Here is an 11,978-nt window from a genome sequence, read left to right as displayed (position 1 = left end):
AAGTGGACTTCCCGACGCTGTGGTTGGGCAGCTGACACGCGAGCCCAAGACAGACACCAAACAAACGCGCGGCGCGTCCGTCTCGTGTCCATGTGGACACAAATAGGACTCAAATTTAAGTCAAAAATTTGTCTAGACGAACAACGAGCGTACGGGTCTTGGGTTTGCGTCGGTGCATTAGACCGTCGTGCAGACCAAATGCATCGCCGTGTTGGAGTTGCCCTAACGAGGAAAGGGGTGTGCCGTGCAGCAACAAGACCATTCCACCGAGAGGAGAGGAGAGGTGGGTGGAGTCACGCATCAGAATTATTTTTTGCCGACTTTGGTGGATAAGATTGAACGAGACGGCGAGATTTGAGAGCTGCTGTCTCCTAGCTAGCTCAGGTGGTAGCTCAGACTGTTTCATGAAATGAGGCCGCATGCATGCCTGAACAGTGAGTACGAACCTTTTGATTCGTCGCCGCAGATCAAAAGAGATACTGGATCGCCTTCCCTTCCCGCACCAAAAAGAAAGAAGGGGAGTATATTATATAGTACTGGTACTAGTACTGTAATAAAAAGAAAAGAAAAGAGAACGCTCGATAGATAGACAGACAGTACACACTTTGGATATTACCCCAGGGCCCGGCCCACACTCTCACTGCTGGTGATGGATTTCTTTTCGGGGGAGCCATTCTATGCCAAACTTGGCGTTTGGACTCTACCACCTTTCCCCCACTTGTTTCCCGTCCCCCGTATAACACAGTACCACCTCTCCACCTCACATAGAGAGAAGTGCATACAGAGATCAAGCAGTTTAGAGAGAGAGAGAGAGAGATGATAGAGGTGGGCATGGCGACGAAGGTGGTGCTAAGCCTATGCTGCGTGGGGGCGTGCTCCCTCGCGCTCTACCTCTACTACACCGTCTGGGTGGTGCCGCAGAGGCTTCTTGCTGGGTTCAGGAGGCAGGGCATCGGCGGCCCGCGCCCGTCTTTCCCTTACGGCAACATCGCCGACATGAGGGAGGCCGTCGCCGCCGCAAAGTCGGCCCCCCGAGCCGGCGGCCGCATCGTCCACGACTACCGCCCAGCCGTGCTGCCCTTCTACGAGAAATGGAGGAAAGAGCATGGTATATTTGTGTCTCCGGCCATCACCTTATATATTTGCTTTATTCATCCTTTGAAGCATCTTCTTCCTGTTGCATACATACATATTTGGCTTACTAATTTCTCAGTCAACTTCTTTTCCCTGAAAAACAAAGCCATCTTCATATTTCTCACCCCTCATGCCCCTCGTTTGGCATCGGTCGGGCACCAAACAGTTTGCAGCGTAGCTCCCAAAGAAGAGATGGAGCTTAATTATCTAATTGTTTTTTGTTGTTGTTGTTGAGGGAAGGAGCTTAGTACTAAGCACTAACAGAGCCCAAAGATGCCTGATTGTTTATATTAGCACATACATATTTAGCCGAATGATTGATTCATTCTGGTGTTGGACACTAAGCTGGTGTACTCCATATAGTAGCAACAAACATAGGTTGGCCATTTTAAAAATCTGGCATCATCAAGTGCAATCTCTCTCAGGACCCGGCAATGATGAGGCCCCAGCTGTGCAGTAGGAGTATTAAACAAATGGTTTCCTTAAATAAATCAACCTGTCAATCCGTATTTGTGATGTGGATCTTAAGTTAACTCTAGAAGTTGCAACGTTAACAGGTCGACTAAACTTGTGGTGGTCTCGTGCTGCAGAATTTCAGAATTTGGCCTTTCCTGTTGCTGCATGACAATGTTGGATAGCAAAGATACATACCATATATTAGGTGAGCTGGGCGCCATCAGCTTGCACGATTTAACTGTTCTCTCGAACCCACCCCTACTAAAACTGAATGATGTTGCAGGAGAGGACATGCATGCCCACAAAGAACAACAAACCCAACCCCCCTATACGATAGTACTTTTATTTTGTTTATAAAAGGAAAGAAACAAAGCACGTAACTGTAGAGAGCTGAAATAGGTCAAGGTGATTAACTCCCTGTAGATCCTATCCTATAGTTTTGGCGTGATGCAAACGGCATAGCCGTGAGCTAGCCACGTACAGCATGTGCATCATCCGAGCTCCCTCGAAATGAATCTTGTTCGTCCTTGATGCATGCATGTATAGATAGCGGCTAGTAGCTTGCAAGTAACAATATATATAATTTGATGCACTAAGCAGAAAGACACAATCAAGTCACATGGAAATGGATCGGATTAGAAGGATAATTTCAGATTATCCATGATGATACATACGAGGCAGCCCCGACATATCACGTCAGGTGGGTGGGCACGCAACGCAACATAGAGTAGTACGTACTACGAGACCACCTCTGGCTTCCCAACGCCAGCAACAGCAACGCCATCCATTCCATTCCTCCACCGGTGCGGTGCGGTGTCCGCGCCGGGGTGGATCATGTCATGTGTGGACCGCCAGAGACGATTGGACCGCCGGCACGTCCATGTCGGACTTGGGATTGGGAGCCGGAGCTGGAGCTATCGCCCCCGTGTGCGCCTGCATGCATGCGCGTGGGCTCGCGGCTCATTCGGCCGCCGCCAGCCAGAGCGCGCGAGCTCCCGTCCACCGCTTTGCGGAGGGGCGCGTGATGAGGCGATCGGCGATGGAGACGCCGCTCCCTCAACTTGGCCGCCGGTTGTGTCGTCTGTCCCATTCCGCACGCCTGCGCTTTCACCTTTTCTTATCTTGAGCGCCGGGAGGAGCCGGACTCCTGTTGGATGCCTACCGTCGTGTCGGTTTACGGTCGTTCCGCCGAGGTAATCCAACAGAGCCGTCGATGGTGACCGGCAACCCAATGGCAATGCCAATGCCAAGAACGATTCCTACTCTCTTTTTTTTTATCTTTGATTTGATTGATTGATGAAACGGAATACAACTCATTATTTTCCCAACAATACAGTACATCTTTGATTCTAGCTACTACGTGTGATGAACATGTATTATCTACAGTACAGTAATTATTACGTGTGGGAACCGGGCAGGGTTCATTTCATATTCATTCATTAACATGTAGTATGAGTGCATGCAGGTCCAGTGTTCACTTACTCCATGGGGAACGTGGTGTTCCTTCACGTGAGCCGGGCAGACGTGGTTCGGGACATCAACCTCGGCGTCTCGCTGGACCTCGGCAAGAGCTCCTACCTAAAGGCCACGCACGAGCCACTGTTCGGCAGAGGCATCCTCAAGTCCAACGGCGAGGCTTGGGCCCACCAGAGGAAGATCATTGCGCCCGAGTTCTTTCTCGACAAGGTCAAGGTACTCCTACATAATTCTCAGCTCCAGCTAGATAATGCGTCGCGAGTGTTCTCATTTGGACCATGCATGCCCAGCAGCAACACAACATTCTGATCCAGCTAGGTAGTGTCTGATAAGATTCGGAGTAATTAGGACCACTTACAGTATGTAATCCTGCATTATTCTGCGCTGCTGTGGTACAGTACTCTATTTAAGAGCAGCATATATACAGCTAGACTCATTTTGTATCTTCATCTATATATAACCAAACCAAACCAGGGAATGGTGGATCTGATGGTAGATTCTGCGCAAACACTGCTCGAGTCATGGGAAGCGAGGGTCGACAAGAGTGGCGGCACCGTAGACATCAAGATTGACGACGACATAAGAGCCTACTCCGCAGATGTCATCTCCAGGACATGCTTCGGAAGCAGCTACGTCAAAGGAAAGAAGATCTTCCTCAAGCTCAGAGAGCTGCAAAAGGCCGTGTCCAAGCCAAATGTGCTAGCTGAAATGACCGGCCTAAGGTTAAAAAAATGTTCATCAAAATGTAGAAACTTTCACAATTCACCATTTTCGTCGGTGAAGGAACATAGACTAAGATCCTCATTCTGCAGGTTCTTTCCTACCAAGAAGAACAGGCAGGCGTGGGGGCTTCACAAGCAGGTGCACAGGCTGATACTGGAGATCGTCAAGGAAAGCGGAGAGGACAAGAATTTACTGCGCGCGATCCTTCACAGCGCAAGCAGCAGCAAGGTGGGGCTCCGCGAGGCAGAGAACTTTATAGTGGACAACTGCAAGAGCATATATTTTGCAGGATACGAGAGCACAGCTGTAACAGCTGCCTGGTGCCTAATGCTCCTTGGCCTGCACCCAGAATGGCAGGACCGGGTCCGCCAAGAGGTCCTGGACGTCTGCGGGGGCCGTCCACTAGACTCCCAATCACTCCAGAAAATGAAGAATGTATGTACATATGAATGTATCCCCAATCTTCACAAAGTGATCATATTATGATGATAGCTAGCTGACTTGAACTCCGATAAAATTGGAAATGCAGCTGACGATGGTGATTCAGGAAACCCTGAGGCTGTACCCAGCAGGCGCCTTTGTGTCAAGGATGGCACTTCAGGAACTGAAGCTGGGGGGCGTGCACATCCCAAAAGGCGTCAACATCTACATCCCTGTCTCCACAATGCACCTTGACCCCAAGCTGTGGGGTCCTGATGCCAAGGAGTTCAACCCGGCACGCTTCTCCGACGCTCGACCCCAGCTGCACTCCTACTTGCCGTTTGGCGCCGGCGCTCGGACCTGCCTCGGCCAAGGGTTCGCCACGGCAGAGCTCAAGATACTCATATCTCTCATCATCTCCAAGTTTGCGCTCAAGCTCTCGCCGCTCTATCACCATTCTCCAGCGCTGAAACTCATAGTGGAGCCCGAGTTCGGCGTCGACCTCACCTTAACCAAAGTGCAGACTGCTTCTACTACTACTACATACTAAGAGAGGCAACGTGGCCTGGATATAATAATGTTAGCATCCGTCCTCGCTCATGCAAAGAAATTTGTACGTACGTAGTTTAATCAATGAATGCAGCTTGCTTGCTTGAGAGAATGTACAGATACACACGTTCGAATTTGTTCAGATATGATCGTTCCGTGGGTATGTTAAGGTTCAGCTTGACTAGAGGAAGGTGCCAGATGAGTAAATGTCCTAATTTTCCATTCAAGAAAACAGTCGCAGCTGTTATGATGCGAATACCCAGATCAAAATACAACACTAATTACAAGACTAGAGAAGTGTAATAAGCATGTGAATAAAGGAACACAAAATCCTGTGTGCAGCAGCATACTTTTGTCTGACAAACAAAACGCGAACCACTGTCCAACTTGCAACACAAAATCTGTGAATGGGTCAATCATCCTTCTCCCATAGCTTGATCATCATCTAAAGTTGAGAAGCTCAGGAAGAGTTCAAATATAAAAGCAGTGCCAGCACAATGTATACAGTACTAAACCAAAAAAAAAAAAAAACCTTCACAGAAACAACCGAAAACAAGAGACTAGGCTCAAAATGATTCCCAAGGAAAAGGATATACTACAATCAACAATTAAGACGGCAAATAAGGCAAAACTACAGAAAAGGTTGGTTCTGCCACCAGATAATGTCTTTAACCGAACGCAGTACCGATGTTTAAATTAGACTGAACATTTACATGGTGATCATGGTAGCGCAAGTGCATACTCCCACACCAATAGCAACAGATGCATGCATGATTCAGAAGTCATACAGGAGGAAAGATTACCCTCAGAGCAGAGGGATTTACAGCAACAAAGCCAACAGGCCACATTCAAGTCAGCGTGAACATCTTGCAGCAACTTTTGAACATGATTAGCTTTTACATAATGCTGGTATTGAAATCAGTTCAACCCAACAGCAGAGAGCCTCAGCCTGACACCATTTTCACAACAATGATAAGAACATTAAGCGCTATCAAGGGCATCCGCAAAAACTGTGTGGCGTAGATGAGCCCCACGATCTGCCCCTTCAACGACTTTGTTTGCCCATTTCCTGAAACTTCAGACATGCTCCATCCCCTGGGACCAAGAAAGCGGTCTTCATTCAGGATCGCCAAAGAATTTGCAAGAAGCAAAAAACCCTCCAGCAGCATCCACAAGCCCATCTCTGTACATGAATACCACAACTCTGTTAGTTGAAAACTTTGGTACTTATGTGCCACCAGTCACCAGACCATCATAACTGAACCAATAGACAATTCTGTCCACATGGACTCAACATAGCAAAGTAACATCATCTTCTGAAACATAAACATAACTGGACAAGAAAATACACTAACACATACATTATGACTTCCATCAGGCCCAGATGTGGCACTAGAATGTTAATGATATGCCATAAGTTTCTAAAGTAAATTTCAAGGTTCACTGGGAAAGATCCCTCCGTCGCAGGAATGCCCATATGAGCAAACCATCACTAGGAAATAAGGTGAGCAAAACTGAGAAATTCACACTGGGGGTATATGAACAACTAGGGAATTTCTGAAAATCACGCTAATTAACTGGGAACAATCCAGGGACTGCAAACCAGGGTTCCGTACCAGAGGGGCAGGCCTAACATGAAGCACAGGGCCCATTTTTTTCAAAAATAAACTGCTATTTGTAGTATCACTTCAGGGTAACTGAGATTGGTAACAATGAAGAAATATATGGTAGGACTCAATTGTTCACAGCATACAAAAAGGCTAGAGCAGACCGAATTACAATCCAGGCAAACTAGGGGTTCGCTTACCGGCAAAAGGAATCAAAATCAGATGGATGTTTGACTGGTGGTGGGGGTTTGAAGTTCCAAAAACAGGCTTATGGATTACGATGGGAATAAACTAAGGTAGCGAGAAGCCCTGACAAACTGTTTATTTTTTTCTGTTCGTTTCGGCTTATCGAATTCAAGCTTACTATCAGTCTTGAGTGTGCAAAGTGGTTAATACCCTAGACTTTGATGGTTGTTTTTTATTTACATCGTGGCCATATAGGCACACAAAACAGCAACCAAACCAGCAGCTTGCACTATCAGCGTATCTCGGGTCTTGCCGTTGTCATTCCTCTATATAAACTCAGCACAGATTTATAAATTAATAAAGGCATGGGCACTGATAATATTGACATCATTTGCATCATCAAAACAAAATAAAATATATGCACACATTATTCAGGAGGTTAACATATTGAATTGTTGTGATTGCATAACAATTTTTACTACCTACTGATTTCTTCTAATTTCCACAAGTTAGCAAACTCTTGGGACAGATCACACAGATCCATGGCAATCAAAACAATTACTAGCCCAATTGTTCACATAGATGCATGCTAATCACACAGATCCATAGGAGGAGAAGGAGATTCGGGACAGAGCATGTGCATCGCGGCTGTGGGCATGCGTGTGCGTGCGGGACAGGGGTGAACGCGCGTGCTCGCGCATGGTGCGTGTGGGTGCTCGCGCCTGTACAGGAGCGAGGGGAGCATCTCCCATGGCCACGGCGGCCATGGCAGGGAGCTCGGCTCCGAGCAAAACGCGCGCAGGAACGGCAGCACCCCGCCTAGCCGCCTGCTCACATCCGCATCGGCAGAAGCAGCAGGGCAAGGGGCAGAGAGAGATGAGGGATCCGAGAGGGATGGGGACAGATGGAAGAGGGATGGGAGGAGGAGAGTTCAACCTCTGCGCGGTGAGGATGCGCACCGGCGACGTGCTTGGTAGGCGACGGGGCGGCGAGATCCGTCCGCAGGAGAGAGGAGAGGAGTGAGGAGAGCGACGCGAATGCGGGTGTGAATCGACAGGGGGAGAAACCCTAGTCCTCTTGCTCGCGTGGCTGCAGGGACGAGGATCCTCTACCGTGCCCACTCTGCCGTGCCTTCTTACCCAGCGTACACATTGGTATTGGGCCTATGGGTCAGAAATTAGAACTAACCAGCCCAGCCGTTCATCTATGCACAGATATTCTCAAAAAAAAAATCTATGCACAGATTAACTAGAGCAATTACCTACTTATTGGTTCCTTGAACATGTCGGCGGAAGAAGGCTCCTGGAAAACCTTATGGAAGACGCCTGTCCCTTCCAAGATAAGAATGTTTCTATGGCGCTTGTCGAAGCATTCACTTCCAACAGAAGATGTGCACTCTCACAGGAAAATGACGGAAACTACGTGATGTGGACTATGCGGGGCAGAGGACTCGTGGAGGCATTCGCTTATCAATTGCACTGTCGCGAGATGCACATGGGCACTGGTGGACGAGGAGTTAGCGCAGCACCTGATAAGCACAACGGAACCGAACGCAAAGCAATGGCTTTTCACACTCATGGAAACCCTGCAGCACCACCAGTCCGTGCTCATCGCTGTAACGTTATGGGCAATATGGTCCTCTAGGCGCAAAGCAATACATGAGGGCATTTTTCATTCACCACAAGCGACTCATTTGTTTATCAAAAGATTTATATCTGAGCTTGACATGTCCAAGAAAAGTCGCCCAGCAGCGCATGCACCTTCCGCAAGAGGGCCAAGACGATCACCAAGAATACCGCCACCGGGTTTTGCAAAGATCCATGTGGACGCGGGAGTTCGTTCGGATAGAAGAGGAACACCGGCGACAGTCTGTAGGGATAGACAAGGGAATTTCTTAGCAAGTTCATCATTGGTGATCCAAGGTCTTGATGATCCAGCCACCCTTGAAGCGATCGCATGTCGTGAGGCACTGGCGTTAGCCGAGGACTTGCATCTACAGAGCTTCATTGTGGCATCGGACTCAAGACAGGTTATCTCAGATATCAACAAGAATGCTCGGGGGAGATATGGTGCAATCATTAGCGAGATTCGCCTTCAGGCAGAACAATTTCAATGTCTTTTTACTTTTGAGCGTAGGGAAGTAAATGTAGAAGCTCATAGTTTAGCTAAATTTTCTTTGTCTCTAGATCCGGGACGCCATTTCTGGTTTGGCCAATCCCATGATCTAAACTGTATCCCACATATTGTGGATTTTGATGAATAAAGACTAGTTCTACCCCTCAAAAAAAATTACCTACTTATTATTGTATAAAAAGTTAACTTTTAATTAGCAATACACATGAGCAACATTCTTTAATGAAAATGAACTCTTATTAGAAAAATGGTTTTGCTAAATCTCAGTCATATTCTACGCGGAGCGATTTTTAATATTTACGCCGTTATGAGCACCTATAAGAGACACGTGAACACATTTACGCCCGCCCGACTGACGTGCAACTGTAATTACGTGCTATCCATGGACATGTAAATGCGGCCGCATGAATCCCCGGATATGGATTTTGGTCAACAGGATATTCGACGGATATGGTAGCGGATACGGTATCAATAATATCCGACGGATGTGGATTATCCGGGCTTTTTGCGAATTATCTGAAGTTATCAAATAGGATTATCCAATAGATTTAGCCCAAACAACAAGTAGCGGTCTATTTTTTGATAGGCCACTCCGCGAGCAAGGAGCGTCGCGAGGAGAAACAAAAAGGCACAAAAATAAAAATAAAAGGACCAATCCAACTGACAAAACAATAATAAGTAATAAAAATTAGGAAAAGGAAAATATAAAATACAAATTCCGCTCCGTGTAATATATGACTGAGATACAAAATTCGTGTTTTTAGATAATAATATTTTTTGGGGAAAATAATAATAGTTAATTACTTTTTTCAGAAATGTAATAGTTAATTAGTTAATGTGCAGGGGTGTGATGCATCCATTTTTTTAGCGGTGTGTGATGTATCAGGTTTGCTAGGCTGGTTGGATTCTGGCCTATATCTTCTTTTTTTCGGGATATTCTGGCCCATACCAGTGCGTACCCCTGGGTAGGAAGAAGGCACGGCAGAGTACCATGCCGCTGGGCACGGTAGAGGAGCCGGATCCTGGCTGCAGGCGTTTTTTTACACAACCTTACAAACTTTATTATCGTTTACAGGATGAAGAGAAGATCTTTCGTTGGCCTAACTAAAACATGATGAACAGCTCCTAATAAAAAATCGTGTTTTATGAGATTGTGAGTCTCTACGTTCGAGATTTTAAATTCATGACTAAAGATGCTGAAAGCAAAATCTAATGATGTAACTTTGATTTCTATGATAACAGGTCCATACGTAACTGAGCTCCTGTTCTTAATTTCCTCCACAATCAACTTGCAGTCCGAAGAGACGAAGATATGATGGGCATAAAGGTCATGTGCAAGAGCTAATGCTTCCCTGATGGCTAGAACCTCAAGTATAGAAGGATCAACCATGTGTGGAAAGATCTCACAATAAAAAAATGTGTGGAAAGAACAACATAGACGCGCCCATGAACGTTCCCCCTAGTCTCGGCATATTGCATCGACCGCGCCGAAAACTCCATGTCTTGATATCGCTGCATCAACATTAATTTTCACGTGATTTGCCGACAGAGGGATCCGCTGGCTCGGACTTGGTACTCGAGCTCACCGTGTGCTTATGTGGAAATTCAATATTTGACAAGAAAGACATAACAAAACCGTGGGTAGTTAACGGGCTTTGAAATATGTCCTCATGAATCCTTCATTCGGGAGCTCCGTATCGCCCATAATGCGAAGATCAATTGTGTAAACTACTCCTTCAACAATGTGTCATTTCTAGCAAATAGCCACTCCTTTGCATTGGGTTTGGTGTTTTTGGCACATATGTTCGACCATTTGCTCATCTGAGAGGGCCCGAACACTTCTCGACATGCTACACTCAAGTAAAGTGTGCCTCGAGCTGTCCGCTTCTCCACACAACGCACATACACGTGAAGTAGCCATGTTGCGATGATCAAGCAAGTCGTCGGCCGGGAGAGACTGTCGGGCCAATCTCCAAGAAAATACTTCTAGTTTAGAAGGAACACATGTCCTCCAAATTGGCACCCGGTCGTTCGAGTTTTGCTACCTGTTGGAGATGCCATGATGTGCCTCCAGCATTGTTCACATAGGTTTTGTAAGTGCATCTAGTGCCCCTTAGTGATTTTGGTGTATTGAAGACTTATAGGTTAAGGGACTAATGCGTTTATGAGTATACACAGGTCTATAAGTCTATGAGGAGTTTGATATTTACGATGAAAGTTGATCCCTAAAAATGAATGTCTTCAGCTGAAGACTTTGGTTTTCTTGAAGACTTTGAAAGTGAAGAAATTGGTGTGACTGTGAAGACTTGATATTCACGCGAGGATTATGAAGCGTGAAGACTTTTATTTTCGTAGTTTCATTTTCTCTTTCTTGAGTCATAGGAAACACCGTACTGTTAAAGGGGGTCGAGGTAAAACTAAGAAAAAGTTTCCAAGTGATGCTCATTTCAAAATCCTACACCTACCCAATCATTTCGAGTGAAGCCATTAGAAATCTCATACAGTTCAGTCAATTTCTTCAGTGACAAAGACGAAGATCTTCTGTTTTCTGAGGAATTTGTTCTGACCGAGGAGTTAGGAATTCGCCAGTGCGGATTGCCTACAAGTGAGGAACATGATAGCCCTGAGGAATTCGATACTCAAATATCCGACCGTTGCTGTGCTATGCGCCAGCTGTCCCAAAATATCTACCCACCTAACGGTCATATCATTGAAGGGCATTTATGTCTTATCATGTCAGGCTGCTCCCCAGGCTATAAATAGCCGCCCCCCTACAACCACTAGTTGGTTGGCTGCTCCGCGAGAAACTGACACTTGTCATTGAGAGCATCCCATCCTTTGAGGACTTTGAGCGAAAATCATCAAGTGAGGAAAAACCCAAACCCAAACCCCTACAAACCCAAAGTGATTGAGCATCACTGAAGAGATTGTTCCTGTGTGGAACCGACACTTGTTACTTTTGAGGACTGTGCATCCTCCAGACGGTTAGGCGTCATGGTCTAGAGCATCCAAGAGGAAATTGTGGATCACCGAGTGACCGAGTTTGTGAAGGTTTGGAAGTCACCTGAAGACTTACCACGAGTGATTGGGCGAAGTTTGTGTGACCTTAGCTCAAGGAGAATACGGTGAGGACTGTGTGTTCAGGACTATGTGTCTTCAGGTTTAAATACCTAGCTGCTCTAACCAGACGTATGTAACACCCACGATGCGGCTATATCTCCCACGTGTCGGAGCACGACTTAGAGGCATAACCGCATAGTAGGCATGTCGCAAGAGGGGTAATATTTACACATC

At 46.4% G+C, this 11,978-nt stretch overlaps 2 protein-coding genes across 3 annotated transcripts; one reads left to right on the top strand and one right to left on the bottom strand.

The window, feature by feature from the left end:
- Positions 1 to 674: 674 nt before the first annotated feature.
- On the top strand, positions 675 to 4,948 carry LOC123085770 (cytochrome P450 714B3). 2 transcript variants are annotated; one of them, XM_044507473.1, is made up of 5 exons: positions 684 to 1,108; positions 3,056 to 3,282; positions 3,541 to 3,788; positions 3,879 to 4,224; positions 4,319 to 4,948. In XM_044507473.1, exons 1-5 carry the CDS (start codon positions 817 to 819, stop codon positions 4,757 to 4,759), a joined length of 1,554 nt encoding a protein of 517 aa, XP_044363408.1. In that variant the 5' UTR covers positions 684 to 816; the 3' UTR covers positions 4,760 to 4,948. The 2 variants fall into 2 exon arrangements, with proteins under 2 accessions (XP_044363406.1, XP_044363408.1); XM_044507471.1 differs by having other exon boundaries at positions 675 to 1,108; positions 3,541 to 4,224.
- A 431-nt stretch (positions 4,949 to 5,379) lies between these two features.
- LOC123085771 (protein transport protein yos1) lies at positions 5,380 to 7,669 on the bottom strand. The gene is made up of 2 exons (XM_044507474.1): positions 7,488 to 7,669; positions 5,380 to 5,941 (listed from the first exon to the last, which is right to left on the bottom strand). Exon 2 carries the CDS (start codon positions 5,937 to 5,939, stop codon positions 5,703 to 5,705), a length of 237 nt encoding a protein of 78 aa, XP_044363409.1. The 5' UTR covers positions 5,940 to 5,941; positions 7,488 to 7,669; the 3' UTR covers positions 5,380 to 5,702.
- Between the last annotated feature and the right edge of the window lie 4,309 nt (positions 7,670 to 11,978).

The sequence above is a fragment of the Triticum aestivum genome, chromosome 4A (assembly GCF_018294505.1).
Source record: "Triticum aestivum cultivar Chinese Spring chromosome 4A, IWGSC CS RefSeq v2.1, whole genome shotgun sequence".
NCBI lineage: Eukaryota > Viridiplantae > Streptophyta > Magnoliopsida > Poales > Poaceae > Triticum > Triticum aestivum.
The sequence above is the reverse complement of the archived record's forward strand: the minus strand, read 5'-3'. Positions and strand labels throughout refer to the sequence as shown.